The sequence below is a fragment of the Garra rufa genome, chromosome 3 (assembly GCF_049309525.1).
Source record: "Garra rufa chromosome 3, GarRuf1.0, whole genome shotgun sequence".
Classification (NCBI taxonomy): Eukaryota; Metazoa; Chordata; class Actinopteri; order Cypriniformes; family Cyprinidae; genus Garra; species Garra rufa.
In genome coordinates, this window is record NC_133363.1 from 37,228,321 (window position 1) to 37,245,847 (window position 17,527).

The 17,527-nt window shown below is 38.2% G+C and overlaps 1 protein-coding gene across 1 annotated transcript in view; it reads right to left on the bottom strand.

Moving 5' to 3' along the window:
* The window catches only part of tox3 (TOX high mobility group box family member 3), a 52,774-nt gene that overhangs the window by 11,663 nt on the left and 23,584 nt on the right, over positions 1-17,527 (bottom strand). The window contains exons 2-3 of the mRNA XM_073837037.1: positions 11,364-11,426; positions 3,439-3,687 (exon numbers count right to left, since the gene is read on the bottom strand). Coding sequence (XP_073693138.1) covers positions 3,439-3,687; positions 11,364-11,426 — 312 coding nt within the window. The remainder of the gene's footprint in view (positions 1-3,438; positions 3,688-11,363; positions 11,427-17,527) is intronic.

The following is a 17,527-nucleotide window of genomic DNA, read 5'->3' on the forward strand; positions in this document are numbered from 1 at the left end:
AGACTGAGAGTCTTTCAGGAGGACAATGAGTGATGAGCGATAGAGAAGAATCAGAGGGACGGTCACAATGCCACCAGGCACAGAGCAGAGTGCCCTCATTCTCCCCCAAACCTGCTAATATAGTCCCCACACAATCAGAACCACTGTCCACAGAAAGAGCTGCTAAAGAGGAATAATGTTGGAGAATCAAATCTAATCCCTTCACAGCGCAGTGAGAACAGGCCGCGTTGTAATTGTGTCAAGGTTCCGTTTTTCTTCCAGATGCATACGAGCTTAACTGACCATGAAATGAAAATTCTTTAGGCAAAAAGCCTTCCGGCGGTCACTTATGCAGCACAGATATTTTAAAAGCTGCAATTATTTTACTCGCCAGCAGCACGGATGGCCAGGAAAAGAGCAATAAAATTTGATGGTGCCTATCCATATTGGAATGTAAATAAAGATATATTATTCCACATATACAGTTGTGGCCAAAAGTTTTGAGAATGACACAAATGTTAGTTTTCACAAAATTTGCTGCTAAACTGCTTTTAGATCTTTGTTTCAGTTGTTTCTGTGATGTACTAAAATATAATTACAAGCACCTCATATGTTTCAAAGGCTTTTATCAACAATTACATGACATTTATGCAAAGAGTCAGTATTTGCAGTGTTGGCCCTTCTTTTTCAGGACCTCTGCAATTCGACTGGGCATGCTCTCAATCAACTTCTGGGCCAAATCCTGACTGATAGCAACCCATTCTTTCATAATCACTTCTTGGAGTTTGTCAGAATTAGTGGGTTTTTGTTTGTCCACCCACCTCTTGAGGATTGACCACAAGTTCTCAATGGGATTAAGATCTGGGGAGTTTCCAGGCCATGGACCCAAAATTTCAACGTTTTGGTCCTCGAGCCACTTAGTTATCACTTTTGCCTTATGGCACGGTGCTCCATCGTGCTGGAAAATGCATTGTTCTTCACCAAACTGTTGTTGGATTGTTGGAAGAAGTTGCTGTTGGAGGGTGTTTTGGTACCATTCTTTATTCATGGCTGTGTTTTTGGGCAAAATTGTGAGTGAGCCCACTCCCTTGGATGAGAAGCAACCCCACACATGAATGGTCTCAGGATGCTTTACTGTTGGCATGACACAGGACTGATGGTAGCGCTCACCTTTTCTTCTCCGGACAAGCCTTTTTCCAGATGGCCCAAACAATCAGAAAGAGGCTTCATCTGAGAATATGACTTTGCCCCAGTCCTCAGCAGTCCATTCGCCATACTTTTTGCAGAAGATCAATCTGTCCCTGATGTTTTTTTTGGAGAGAAGTGGCTTCTTTGCTGCCCTTCTTGACACCAGGCCATCTTCCAAAAGTCTTGGCCTCACTGTGCGTGCAGATGCGCTCACACCTGCCTGCTGCCATTCCTGAGCAAGCTCTGCACTGGTGGCACTCCGATCCCGCAGCTGAATCCTCTTTAGGAGACGATCCTGGCGCTTGCTGGACTTTCTTGGACGCCCTGAAGCCTTCTTAACAAGAATTGAACCTCTTTCCTTGAAGTTCTTGATGATCCTATAAATTGGTGATTTAGGTGCATTCTTAGTAGCCACAATATCCTTGCCTGTGAAGCCATTTTTATGCAACGCAATGATGGCTGCACGTGTTTCTTTGCAGGTCACCATGGTTAACAATGGAAGAACAATGATTTCAAGCATCACCCTCCTTTTAACATGTCAAGTCTGCCATTCTAACCCAATCAGCCTGACATAATGATCTCCAGCCTTGTGCTCGTCAACATTCTCACCTGAGTTAACAAGACGATTACTGAAATGATCTCAGCAGGTCCTTTAATGACAGCAATGAAATGCATGCAAAATGAAGTTTTTTTGGGGTTTAAGTTAATTTTCATGGCAAAGAAGGACTATGCAATTCATCTGTTCACTCTTCATAACATTCTGGAGTATATGCAAATTGCTATTATAAAAACTTAAGCAGCAACTTTTCCAATTTCCAATATTTATGTAATTCTCAAAACTTTTGGCCACGACTGTACATATACCACTGTAGGTTAAGGGAAAGAGGAACTATTCAGAATGAAAATAAAAACAGTTTCAAATCTGTAACATTCATGGAAAGTCTCAAAAACTGAAACATCAAATGCCTGCCAACGCATCATCTCCTGCCTAATGTCACTTTGTGTCCTTTTATGTATTCAAATTTCTCTGATAGCCATTTCATTTCTATTATAGCGGTTTTAAAATATCTAGTCTAGCCATGGCATTTTCAATGCCTCCTCTTCAATGAATCCACGTCTGTGGCATTTAGAAGCCATTTCTCTATCTGAATTAACAGCCATAAAAGCTTGATCATAAAACATGATTATTATGAAGCAAATGCTTGCCTAGACCTTTATTTTATCTTACATGTTAGTCATCACAGCAACATAAGGTTAAAAAAATAAATATATTCAGTTGTCATTTCAAAATATTGTCATTTACATTTATATCCTCATGTCGTTCTAAGCACTTATATCTTTATTTCTTCCATCGAGCGCAAAAATAGAAACTCTAAAGAATATACTGGTTGGACTTTTCCATAAAGTCACAATGAATAAGGATTGGAGCTTTAGGTTAGAGAATATTATAACCATTAAAATGCCATTACCATAGTGGTCCATTTGACTTGTGCACTGTAATCCAAGCCTTATGATGCCACACAATGGTTTGTGTGATAAACAAACCAAAACCAAGTTAATTAATGATAATTTTCTAATCTAGTGAGCTGTTAACCATTACTACGAGATCTAAGATCTTCATTACTACATGAATGAAGAGATGTGGCCCAAAAGAACAGTTTGTTGTTACTTGTTTTATAATTTTACCAAGGAGACCTAGAGGGGGTGTGAAGATTTTCAGTAAATAATAACTTAAGTTCAGTCTGTTCCTTGTGCAAAGCTATTTGGCTAAGGGCTAAGGCTAAAAATGACTTGGGATTTAAAGTGCATGAGTCATAGGGAACACTTTTATGGTGTTTCTTTTTTGTCATTTTGGAATTCTCCACCAGTTCTTATTCACTTTCATTAAAACAAAAAAGTACCCAAGATATTAACTTTTGAGCTCCATGGAAGATGATAAGAAATGATGACAGAATTTATATTTATGTATGGACTATCCCTTTAAGGCTTTATCTACAAATACAAATCCAGTTTTATAACAACGGCACGTAGCCACCTTGATTTGTTTTACACATAACACCTTTGTCAAACTTATTTGCATTTAGAGGAGCAAACCTACCTGACTGTAAATCCACACTTAAATCCAGGCGGATCTAAAAGCTAAATGTAACTGCCAGTGAGTTTATTGTATAAATATAATTTGTGTTATTTTTGACTTTGCATAACAACCGCCTTCAACATCTGCAAGCATTAAGATCTGTAAAATGTTCAAGCAAATAACCAGACACCTACCCCAGGATGCCCATTGTTGATTTGTCCTTCCTGCTCCATCATATTTCTGGAGATGGTGATTGAGGGCAGCTCCAGGCTCTGGGGTGGAAACTGAGGGGTGAACGACCCCCGATGAGAGTTGGGGTGGTTAGGTAGCCCGGGGAAAGGTGAGTCCACCTCCTGGAGGCCCATACCAGGCTCGGTCTCAGGAGGAGGGGTGATGGGGGGTATTTCAAACTCCTCGTCACCAAGACTTGGTGTATGAAACGTCTAAAAAAAAGACAAAGGAGAAAATCAGGATTAATTCTGTCCAAAATAACTGATGTTAATACTACTAAAATGTACACTGTAGAAATTAAACATAACCTGCTGACTTCTCATAGGTTGGAAACTTAATTTCAGAGCTGCAAAATGTTTGTTGACCAAAGCAGAGGAGATAAGAAAACCTATTTAATGCTTGTACAAGAAATGGATGTTTATTCTGACCCAAACCGTTACATTCTCCATGAAACAGGATGTGAAAAACAAGATGTCTGCTTCTGAAATGCAATATTGTGTGGCTATCACACTAGCGAAAGGACAAAATAAAAGCTGCTTAATCCAAGCAAGATGATGTTGGCTGGAGGAAAAAAGAAAGTGCAGGGAGTGATGGGTTTAGAAAACGTTCACACAGACTATTTCGGCTGTCCAGACGTGTCACACTTTGTTCTTCTCAGTTGCACCTACAAATCTGCTCATCAAACAACCAAATCCCTCCGCTTGTGAATTACAGCCTATCGTCACACTTAATTTGCTTATGTTGACTACCTGCTCTGGGCTCCTCATCGAGGAATTCACTGACCTCAACTCCTCCCTCTTTCTCTCTTTCTTTGTTTCTTCCTGTCTCCCTCAATTTTTTTGCTTTATGTATTCAGAACCTCTCGTTTCATGTTCAATCCTGTTCTCCATCTTCACTTTAATACTCTCAATGTGTTTCCTTCACTGCTTTGTAAAACATATCAACATCATGTCAACACATCATCCATCCTCTAAAGCTGTTTGTCTTTCGTCCCATCACTCTATATCTTGGCTTTCATATTCCCACTTTCTGAAGCTTCTTTCTTTCCAGTTCTATTCTTACTCCAAGTACACATTTACACAACATTTGCCTTTTCGCATTTTAGATTTTTAGACAATTTTTGGTACTTACTTTAGTACTGAAGATATTTTCTTCATAGCCATTGGCTGGTCACAATATGGGTGATTTCAAGGTTCCTTACTAGCCTAATAAAGACATTTTGCTCCTCACAATCTAGGCAAAACCTGACCACCATCCCCCCATCCACACCCACACACACATATATAGAGACTCAAAGCTCATTCAATGCCTGTATGATGAGATCCAGCCGAGGGGTAAGGCTAATAATCAGCTCTTTTTCGTCACCTCTCCCTCTTATTTCATTTTTTATGTGGCTCCATTCCAGCATTTAACTTCCAGCAGCGTTTTTTCCACAGCTGTGAGCAGCGGATCTTGTAAAGGCAGTGGTGTGTTTTGTCATAGTGAGGGCCAGGGGCTTGCAGAGCCTAACACATGTTCGCATTACCTCCAACTAAAGCCATTAGTGGCCAGCCCAGCTCTGTTTCCCACTTCTCCATTAACACACAAGCTACAAACTCATTTTCCCTCCCTGTGGCATTGCAGCAGTTAACAGTGTGTTAATCAAAACAGCAGCGTTGAGGCATTAATAATAAAAATTGTGTCATGAGAGAAGAACGCTTCGGATGTCATGCGCATGGCAGTGATCACAAGATAGTGAATTTAAAGGCCAACAGGGAGGAAAAAACAGAGAGAGAGGAACTATATAAAAAATAAATACAAGATTGATAAAAAAGAGGGGAACGGGACGAATGAATGATAGCGAAGCAGAGAAAACAGGAAGAGAGAGGGAGAGAGTGGTGCTCTTTTCATTTACTTTACTTCATGACCTTTCTCTATGAATAAGACCTGCAGTGCCAGCATGTTTTCACAGTACAATACCGCAGAGAGAAAGAAAGAGTGAGAAGGAGAAAGAGAGGGGGAGAGAAAAAGAGAGTGGCCCGACCTAAATGTCCCAACAACACACAGCTGTGCTGTAAGATCTGATACGACATTCAAAGATCAAATGTGAGGTACATATAGTCCCTTTCTTCATCTTTTTCACATCAGAGCATAACTAAAATGACACTGACCTTTACAAATAACAAAACAAAACACTGAACACCTGAGTGAACACAATCAGATGAGAGCGACAAGGCAGAGATTAAATTAACATCTGCTCTCGGAGACAGTGAGCTGGTGGGTTTGTGCAAATGAGAATTGATATATGGTTGTAGCGCGACTGAAGTAGAGAAGCTGTCAGCTGTCAATGTAGCGCTGGTGTTGTGAGATGAGGTAGCAGGTCACTGGAGAGTCTATCTGTGTGTGGTGAAAGATCAGGTTAGTATGTGTAAAAGTGACCTCAATCTTCAGTTCAGCACTGATTTTAAAGGGATAGTTCACCCAAAAACATTGTCATTATTTACTCACCCTCATGTCGTTCCAAACCCCGTAAGCTAAGTTCATCTTTGAAACACAAATTCGGATATTTTTGATGGTCGGCACTTTTTAAAATAACAAATTGTTATTTTAGTTTTTTTGTGCACAAAAAGTATTCTTGTAGCTTCATAAAATTGCAGTTGAACCACTGATGTCACATGGACTATTTGTCGATGTTCTTGGTACCTTTCTGGACCTTGAACGTGGTAGGACTCTCGCCAACTATGGAGGGTTTAGAGAGCTCTCGAATTTCATCAAAAATATATTCATTTGTGTTCTAAAGATGAACGAAGGTCTTGTGGGTTTGGAACAACATGAGGGTGAGTAATTAATGACAGAATTTTCATATTTGGGTGAACTATCCCTTTAAGTATTTGTTTTACATGGGTGGTCTTGGATCAGTTTCACCTGTATGAGAAATCTTCACAAATTTATTCCTCTCTAAATGAACTAAACTCTAAACCGACCACAAAAATCAAAAATCAAAGGGAAAACAAACTTAAAAAACGATAACAATTTTTTTTAATTTTTTTTTTTCATTGTGCATTCCAATTAATCTTAATCAAACTGCAATTTGGTTATTTTAATTAAGTAAAAATAACAAAAAATACAGCTAACTAACAATAAAACCAGAAACATGATAACATAATAAAAAAAAAAAAACAGTTTTAAAAAAAAGTTTTTCTGTTTAAACTCTTTTGATGTAAATGCAAGTACAATTGTGTTCATTTTCATTTGGTTTACTTTTTGGTAAAAGGTCCTTAAAAGGTCTTTGTTCATATATTTTATAGATCTTGAGGCATTAATAAAACATTGTTATAATTTTATTGCTTAAAAGAATTAGATCCAATAAAACAGAACACACAGTACAGTTAATATGAATATATGTTTAGAGGCAAATTTTGCCAAAACCAATTGTGATAAATTAATAATGTTTATTACGAAACATCATGAGATTAATCACGATTGATTTTAATTTAATAACAGCCTCAGGTTACACATACATCATCTGTACACAGAATACAATAGTTAATATTTCTGTCATCATTTCCTTTCTTTACCTGGCACTGCAAGGCAGTCCAACCCTCAAGCCTTCATTTGTGCAGAATACCAAAACAAGACCTTTGAGAGCCTGGGTGGAGTTTACAGCACTGTTTATTATGTAAATTAAGCACACAATCTTGTCCTATGCTTGCAATTATTTTCATTTGTATGCTAACATAGTATGCTAAAGGGCAAAACATTTGTAAATATTATGTGAAAATTCTGGCATCATTTACTCAACCTTGTGTCGTTCCAAACCTGTATGAGTTGTGTAGAACATTAAAGAACACTTAAGCAATGTTCTTTGTTTTCTTATCCGTACAATGACAGTCACTGGTAACCAATATAATTTAAAATATCTTCTTTTGTTTAAACAAAATGAGGTTAAAACAACTATTTTTTGGTGAACTATCCCTTTAATTCAACATAAATGATCAGATTGGTTCTAAATAGCTACTCAACTTGCATTCATTCATCAAGCCCACTATGCTAAACTCAGATGACCAAGGTAAACCAATAGCACCGATTATGAAGCAATAAGCCCTTTCACTTTGTAGATTTAGTAAACTGATTCAGCAGAGACATAAGCAGCAGTTGTTAAAAGGCAGTGCATCACAATTACTGAGCATGATGGTTAGAAGGATCGATAGAGCAAAGCTCCTAACGTCAGCCAAGCAGAGAGAAAAGCGCTCCTCAGATGACAGTGGCAAAGACTCTCAGGCCCGGTTTCGCAGACAAGGTTTAAGCCTAGTCCTAGACTAAAATGTAAGTCTGAGTTGTTTCAACTGAAATAAAATTGCACTGATTGATTTTAAAATATATCAGTGCCTTTGTTTTGTCTCAAGATGCACCCCAGTAATGTTTTTTTCTAAGCATGTTTATAAAAATTACTTAAATGTCCTAATTGAACTATGGTCTAATCCTGGCTTAGTCTAAGCCCTGTCTGGGAAACCGGGCCTCAGAGTCCAACAGCAGCCATTCCAAATCCATTTCTACATATACAGTAGTGATTACACGTGTGTAATGAGATTGTGTGTGATAAGTGATATTACTAAGTGGAACCGAATATGGCTGTATCAGTTTCGGTTCAACAGCAGGAAGGAAGAGGTCACCTTATCAAGCACTGTGATATATGGTTTCTATATCACGTTGCATTACAATGTTCAAGCTAATGTGGTTTGCATATATTATCATATTTGAATTTGACATTATTATTTATCTCTCATGATCAATGTCTGAATTATTCACAACAAAAAACGCTACAGTAAAAACCTGTTAATTAGTTAACAGGTACCTTACACTCTGAAAACAGTAAATGGTTTACCATGCCATTATAAGTAATTTTACTGTTAATTACTGTCAAATTTACAGCTAAAAAACAAACGCCAACTCCTACATGAGCGGCACCACAAATATGCACCGTGGTACTCTTGTGTATCCTTGTAGCTTCATAACATTACGGTTGAACCACTGATGTCACATAAACAGCTTTAACAATGTCCTTACTAGGGCTGCCCTCTAATAGTCGACTAACAGAGGCTTGGTCGAAGTCACAGAGAAAAATTCCACAGCAAGTGGCGAAGTCACACAGTTTGTGACAGACAGATCTTTAACGGCTGGTCTATGTGGTAATACAGTACATTGGGCAAGACATCCAAAAGTTCACCTATTATTCATCAACCTCAAATATGGCTTTTCATCTAAAAGATGCATGTAATAGCAACTTTACATGGCAGCTCAATCTAATGTTAACCTAGAAAAATGTGCGCTATTCAAGTGTCTGTGCCGGTGCGGTCACTTGCGCTTAAGATTCTCCATCATTTTTTCGAATCACATCTTTCGAATCTGTAAAGACTACGTTTATTTGTGTGCACTTAGAATAACAACAAAACGTAGCACTTTTGTAAAATAATGAAAGCAAAAAGGATGCGCTTTCTGCCATCTCGGTCTCTGTGAACTCTGCAAAACTTCTAAACTCTGTGTATACTTGCCTTACAGACATGAAAAATATATCTATAGAGAGTGGAATGTCTACTTTCAAATGAACCAATTCAAATGAAAAACAAATATTCTCAATTATGTAATCTGTATGAAACATGCTGGTGTGTGTACTATGAGTCAGTGTCGCCAACTTCATCTCTAAAGCCGAAAACAAAGAAAGCACTAGTTTATCCTTGCTGTTGTTGACACATTCAGAATTATTATATCTATCTGTGGCAAACGTTTATTGTGCGCTTAAATGCTTATTAGTATGGTTTATTAATAAAACGCGCGACTAATAGTCGACTAATGCTTAAAATGAATGACTACTAGTCAACCAGAAAAATCTTTAGTCGAGGGCAGCCATAGTCCTTACTACCTTTCTGGGCACGTGCGTGGTAGTTGCGTTGCTGTCTATGCAGGGTCAGAAAGCTCTGGGATTTCATCAAAAATATCTTAATTTTCTCTTACTTAAGTTCTTACGGGTTTAGAATGACATGAGGGTAAATAATGACAGAATTTTCAGTTTTGGGTGAACTATCCCTTTAAGAAAAAAAAAAGCTGTGACTGTGGTAGCTCAAGTGGACAAGGTAAATTTTATTTATATCACTAAATAAAAAAATATGATTGTAAGTTGTAAAATAATGTATAAATGCATAAATATGGTCTCCCACAATGATATTGTCACTGTATTTTCACAGACTTTCTGGCAAGCACAGCTGCTGTTTTTCTTTTTTACTCTAACTTTAACAGGATCATTTCCACCATGCACATTCTATCATCAAACTCCTTTAAAAAAATGATGTGTATTTAAAAATCTGTTTTACATTAAAACTCATGTTATATACAGTATATTCAGGTCCATACACAAAGTGTAGAGTGTCAGACTCAGAGATACTTAGCCTCTCTCTCCCGGTTTCTCTCTCTCTCTCTCGCCTAAAGATGACACATTAAGCAGATTAATGAAAGAGCTAAAGCTCATGGAAAACCCATCACACTGTGAAATTACAGCACTCACTAGGGTAAAGTCCCTTTAATTTCTCTTCAGCTTGAGTTACAAGAAACAATATCCCCCTCCCACCCCCTCCACATACTTCAGGTATGTGAAAAAGAGGAATTTAAATGTTAATGCTTTTAATTTCATTGTGTCATATGTCATAATACCAGCTGCAGTGCAAAGGAGGAAGGTTATTTCTTAGGAAAAAATTCAACTGGGGAAAATTTTCCGTCAACACTCAACAGCTCTACTTCCACCGCAGGTGCCAACTTGGAGCTCGGCCTCGGCAAAGGAACCCTTTTATCAGAAGAATTTATGGAGATTGCAACCGACTCCATCAAATGTGGGTACAACTGCCTGTGACAAAGCTGTGGCTTCACTGCCTAAACTTAAAATGAAAATGAAGCGAGGGGCCCATGCTAACACGTCGTTACTAACAAATGTGCAACAAACACACTTCACATGCACAGGCATTATCTTTGCTTAGCCAGCATGAGTCTATCGATGCCGTTGAGATTGTGAGGAGGAGATTTGCATTGGAAATGTGATGGAAATCAGGCAGTGAGTGTAACAGTGAGTGACAACATGTACTGTAAAGCGCCTGCATACAATCACACACAGATAGTGAGGCCAGCCTGATATACACAACCTGTGATTTGAAGTATATATTGTCAGACTCTCTGACAGGGGATAAAAAAGTGATGGAGAGAAAGAGTGACTTTTGTGAGAGGTGCCACTTTTCCTTCCTTTTCTAGTTTGATGGTATCTTTAAATGATCATGGGGACAGGTGTTTACATACACACTCCTTCAGCCGTCACCAGAGCCTGACGGCAGCTTTCACCTGGAGCGTATCAGCGGGATGTGAGCACCTGTGGTATATCACCCTGCAAAAGCAACCCTAATCCCATCTCAACGCTCAGCGCCCCCTGTGCTCCTCAACCTCTGGTCAGTACTGAGCCGGTCGCTCTGTGTGAACACTAAGCATTGATACGTAAACATACCGGATCCACTGGAGGAATCATTCAGTCAGATTATAACATCAGGAGCGTATGTGTACGAACATGTAGCCGCTGGCGTAACAAGCTCTAAGCTTTAAGGGTTTGGGCTGTGGAAAATCCCAAAGCAGTTCAGGAAGGCATGTAGGGAGCTAATCATGTTTTATGTAAATGCAGCAGCTGCACACCTGCCGCTGAAATTAATCATTTTATTTGAACATACGCAGGCATGCATGCTAAATTAATTGACTTTGTTTTAAAACAATAAATGGTTAGACATGGAAATGACTGCTTAGTGATTCTAGAATAGTGTGGCTCATGGCATAAACTAACAATCCATGGAAATGTAAAGGTTATCCTTAAGCATATACTCACATCTCCTGCTAATAGAGCTCCGTTGGCATCAGCCATGTTCATGTAGTTGTTGTTATTCCCAAACTGCAAAAGAAAAAGAGAGAATACATTAGTTATTATTTTAGTTTCCCCCTCCTGTAGTCTAATTGTTCAGTCACCATATAAGAATGAAATTTGCTTTATGCACAAAAAAAGTTCCATACGGGAGAGTCTTGTGAGTCAGTCATTCGAGAGAATCATTCAAAAACTCAAAAATCAAACATTTTAATGAGCCTTAGACACCATACATGTATAAGAAAGAAATTTGCTTTATGCACAGTTGAATTCTAAAGAATCGATTATTTGATTCTCAACAGTCGGGATTGGAGATCTGACTTTAAAGCTTGTGTCAGTTCCATTCAGAATCATTAAAAACTCAAAACCAAACATTTCAATGAGTCTTAGTCACCATATAAGAATGAAATTAGCTTAAAATAGTAGAGTGTGAATTAAAATAGAAATAGTGTGCATAAAATAGTAGAGCTGGGAGTTGAATTCTAAAGAATCGGTTCTGTGATTCTGAAGACTCAAGACTGAAGATTCAATTATAAAGCTTGCGTCAGTTCCATTCACGAGAGTCTTGTGAATCAATTATTCAAGAGAATCATTCAAAATCTCAAAATCAAACACTTTAATGAGTCTTAGTGACCATATAAGAATGAAATTTGCTTTATGCACAAAATAGTAGAGCTGGGAGTTGAATTCTAAAGAATCGATTATTTGATTCTGAACAGTCGGGATTGGAAATTTGACTTCAAAGCTTCAGGTATTCCATTTGGGAGGGTCTTGTGAGTCAGTCATTCAAGAGAATAATTCTAAACCTCACAAATCAAACATTTTAATGAGTCTTAGTGACCATATAAGAATGAAATTTGCTTTATGCACAAAATAGTAGAGCTGGGAGTTGAATTCAAAAGAATCGATTCTTTGATTCTGAACAGTCGGATTTGGAAATTTGACTTCAAAGCTTCAGGTATTCCATTTGGGAGGGTCTTGCGAGTCATTCAAGAGGTTTGTTCAAAAACTCAGATTCAATCATTTTAATGAGCCTTAGTTACCATATAAGACTGAAATTTGTTTTATGCACAAAATAGTAGAGCTGGGAGTTGAATTCTAAAGAATCAATTCTTTGGAGATTGGAGATTTGACTTTAAAGCTTGTGTCGAGAATCCTGTGAGTCAGTCATTCAAGAGAATCATTCAGAAACGTAGACTCAATCATTTTAATAAGCCAGGTCCTCACTATTTGTTAATGATATGTTTGTCTTCACTTACAAAAGTCTGTGTTGCGCTGGTAAATAGCGCTGTTAAATATATAGTAAATAAACAATTGAATAAAATGAAAATAATCAAATGTACACATCATCACATCATCTTGTACTGTAATGCATCAGTGGGACAGCTAGGTGTGGCTTGCTGTCTGTCATACAGAGACTAACTTTGCATTACAAAAGTGAGGGGGAGTCACACAGTCATGTTACTAATCTGAAATGCCCACACAGGCTGATGAAAGATCATGGTTTATTACAGTATGTGAACACTGTAGAGCAGCTTGCAAAACAACCCACACAAACACAAAGACAATAAAAAAGGTCTGAAATGTGAATAATTTGCTTTAAACCTGAGGGTAAGTACAGTATATTTAGGTCATTTTTTTAACACGGTGGTGGGTATTTATTGTACAGTACATCCATGTAGCTTTCTACTGTACAGCTTGCTTTCTAAACGGAGCTCTTTTCTTTACTCTGATCCTTTATTCTATCTGTAGCCCTCTAAATCAAACGTGATGGCAAATTGTTGAAATGGCAGGCATCCTATCTTTTCTTCTGAGACACAAACACACTGACAGGTAGGAACAATGGAAAAGCAAAATGAGGAATTATGGGTTAGCAGCTGGAGGGCCAGCACAGAGGGCCCTCTATAACCAGACAAATCATGCATACACACACACACACACACACACACACACACACACACACACACACACACACGTGAGGATCATGCGCACACACACAAACATCAACCACAACAGCCTCAAGGCCCTGATTCAACGGTGCATCCAACAGCAAGCTTTTGTCTGTTTAAAACAAAGTGATTCCTTCAGATGTTACACAACCAGAAGAGTTGGAATAAGAGGGAAAAAGGGCTTTCTTATCTTATTGTGGAGGGCAAACAATTGCAGGAACAAATTAAGATCAGAGCAAAATGAGAAGAGCATTAATTTATTTTTCCCTTGCTTTGTTCTCTCTCTCCCCCTCATCTTTTTGTCTGAGTGGTTAGTATGCGAATGTAATTACCGAAGGAACTGTAGCTAATCAACTGCGAATGGTATCCATTAATTAGTCTATGCCCTGGAGAGAGAGTGAGCGAGAGGAAGAGCGGGGGGGACAGAAAAAGAATGAGCTGATATGTTAAAAGTCTAACCAGCACATATACACGTGTACCCGTGCACAACGCAAACACACACGCGGGCCTAGCAGCAGCTGCACGACTTGAAGAGCAGGTGTTTTGGGCTGAGGAGGCCTTTTGGAGCTCTCACCTGGTGCATCCACACTAAAGAGGAACACCACGCTGCCTCGCACAATACAGCACCATAATGTCAACGGAATAAAGTCTCTTTGAAAATAGAAACCCTGAAAAATCACTATTTTTCCATGTAGTGTTTTGTGTTGTTATTAAATGTTCTTCTAAATCACATCAGTGAGAGTCTTCTGTTGGACATAATGGTGAATTGGGGTTGCTTGAGAGTAGTTTGAGAAAAGCAAATGCCTTCTGCTTTTTAGCACGTGTTTCCCTAGAGGAAAATGAGTTTTAGGAGCAACCAATGGGGAGAGAGACAGATAGAGAGGTCTTTGACTAAACATCTCATTAAAAAGAAAAGAATTACCCCTCACCCCATACTCCAAATATGGAGAATAATAATACAACAAGAAAATTTACAACTGAAAAGTAATAAATCAATATAACTGCAGCACTTTTTAAAGTCCAAGGCTTTCCAAATAAATGTGCCAGGTATTATTCTGAAAGATTCATAAATGCATGTTATTCCAAAAAAAATCAAATCAAATAAATCCAAAAATAATTTGCTCCTCCTCTGAAACAAGTTTCCATTTCTGCTGATATCACTTAGGCCACTCAGCCTATTGGATAATGTTAATTAGCACTCTTAAAAAGGGAGATTTCATAGCGATGCCATTGAAAAATCATTCTGGGTTCCCTAAAGAACCTTTCAGTTCTTAAAAGAACCATTTTTCTTAGTTTAAATAAGGAGCGGTTAAAACAACATAGGCTCATTTCTGCAAAACTGAAAAAAAATGTACCTATATATATATATATATATATATATATGTATGAATTACTGCAGTTTCCAGTTCAAATGAACACTAGAGGCAGTAAAACTCTGACAACTTTTATTCCTTTTCACACAAAGCATGATTTACACACAGAGTTTTGATTAATAAAGCCTAATTTTCACACAATAACTTACAGAATATTATATTATGGCTTCAAAACAATTTTAACAGTCTGCACGATTTAAAAACTGATACTTCTGAGCTTTTTAGTTGGACACCTGGGCTTTTTAGATCAGACAGAATGTGCGATCTCTGAGTCTGACCCAGTTCATTTGCTCGCTTTAATGGCTGCAATACGCTGTGTTTTCCACCAACTGGCATCCAGGACTGTCGAAATTTTATTGGTTAAACTGTCAATGGGCGGAATCACAGACCAAGTGGAGTCAAAAAATACTTTATTAATCTAAAAAACGTTTTTCCACAGTAAATCACTTTGGCTACGTTTACACTAGTGCATTTTCATTTTAAAAAGCATAACTTTTGTTACGGTTACGCCTGTTGTTGTTTACACTAAAGTAGCGGTTTTTTTAACCCTCGAAAACTGAGACTTTTGACAACTCTGCAGACCCCGTCTTAGTTGCAAAACTCTGGGGTTGCGTTTCAGTGTAAACGGATTAAAACTGAGACTTTTGAATGGTTGTACCTGCTCGAATGGTAATGCGTTTTTAGTTGTGTAGTGCAGGCAACCATTTTAAAACGAAAGCACACTGTGCTTTCCATGGATGTTAAAGTTTATAGATACCAACAAAGAAGCTTTGTTTAAAAAAAAAAAAAAAAGGCAAATATTCAAACATCAATGTAGGCATTGTTTTAACTCACATTGGGTCACGTTGTATTCTGGTACAGAACATATTTTTATGATTCAATCGATCCCACCACACATTTTTTCACCATATCCAGTTACACTCTGAAATAAGTTACATTACAGAAAATGGGTTGCGAATGGCAATTCATATTGACTTTACTAATGAAATTTGAAAAAAGATCACTTTTTGAGAAAGTTAAAAAAAGAAGAAAGATGAATAGTGTCTGTGTGAGAGATAGATCTATCAAATCACAGAGAGAGAGAGAACACAAGGTGGATTCTGAGAAGATGGAAAAAAGTTCATGCCTCATTTCATCACTAATGTGGGTCTACATAATACAAACAGCAAGGGGAAAGAAAGTGTGTGTATGTGTTTGTTTGTGTGTGTGTGTGTGTGTGTGTGTGTACACTCTAGCACTGCTCCAGGCTTTAAGTTATTCATTCACACCATCAGCATTCACCCTGTTTTAAATCCCATTACCTGCCTCTCTGCCTCGCATCACTGACACATGCAGATCCACAACTCATGAATATTAATTGAACAAACATTACTCTCAAACGGATATCACAGAAGGACAAGAAGTGCGGCTTTAAATCACCTCTCACTTGTCAGCTGTACATTTAACAACTGATGCCGATAAACAGAAATGTAATGAACGAGAGTTTTTAGGAAACAGAAGTTAGCGTGAATGGAAGCGGACACAGGGGGTGTTGTTGTCGCTCTTGGCTCTCTTCAGTGAGAGAGCAGACCCTCTCATGTTCATGGCAGGGTGGGATTGAGCCAGATGCCAAATGAGATTAGCCGTGATGGGAGGATGAGACAAACTGAAAGAATGAAAGAGAGAATGCTGTAAATGGGTCAGATCAGACAATGGAGCCTCTGTAATTAACAAGATGAGAGCAATGCAAACGCTACCACTGCCTCGTTAGTGAACAGTAACGAGCACAAGACACGCCCCTGTTTGGGATAAGTTACAATACATGACTAGTCACCTAGTCATTCAACAACCAACTAGTCAAATAATGATGCCAACTTTCAGTTTTAGCTTGTATTTTTTAGCATTAGTGCTTTAATTTACATGAAACTTTTTTTAGTAAAAATAAAAAGGTAGTTTTACACATTTCTAACCTCTATACTGACTAAAAATGTGACTTGATCAGACAACCGTCTATAGAAGGTTTTATATACCCAAGTTTTAGCATATTTCAAACCACTAAATTCAACTATCAGACAGCTGCTTTTCTTGCAGTTGGTATATGCACAAAAATGTGAGGCTTCACTTGTATGAAGCTCCTGACTGATTTTGGACACCAGCATCCATACCGAGCTGGCTTTCATAACCTGAGTGTTTGTATATTCTTATGCAAGTGTTTCCAGAGGGAAATAAGATATTATTACAACAGAGCGAATTCAATCACCCCGGGGGAAAAAACAATATTACAGAACTAAGACCCGACACAACCCAAACACAATCCACTTGAGAAGAATGTGACCATGACCAACAGCCTGTTTGAAGAATTACGGAGGTCACATGGTCATTATCTACGAATGCGAGAGTTGAACGAAAATACAGGAGTGTGACGCATATTCCAGTTTACTTCATTATAAAAATACAACACTTTGAGAAAAGGAATTATCCTTGGTATTTTAAGGGAGACAGTAAATCTCAGCCTCTAAGATGGCATGAATAACACACAAACATAAAACCACATAAGCGCACACAGTTCAGGGAGGTAAATGTGTAAACTGACGTCTTTGTCCAGCAGGCCCACACAAGAGCCTAAAGCAGGGCTGTTCTGATCCGCAGGAGAAATCGATCACTAAAAGTCAGTTTAAAGCTAAAATCATTACATGAAAGCACTGCACACAGAGAGAATACAATCACACTGACAGAGACTCTCTTTAGACAGTCACCTCTTCCTCTCATCTCTCTCTTTCATGCTCTCGCTCTCTCTTCCTCACTTTCTTTCTTTCTCCTGTGCTTTTTT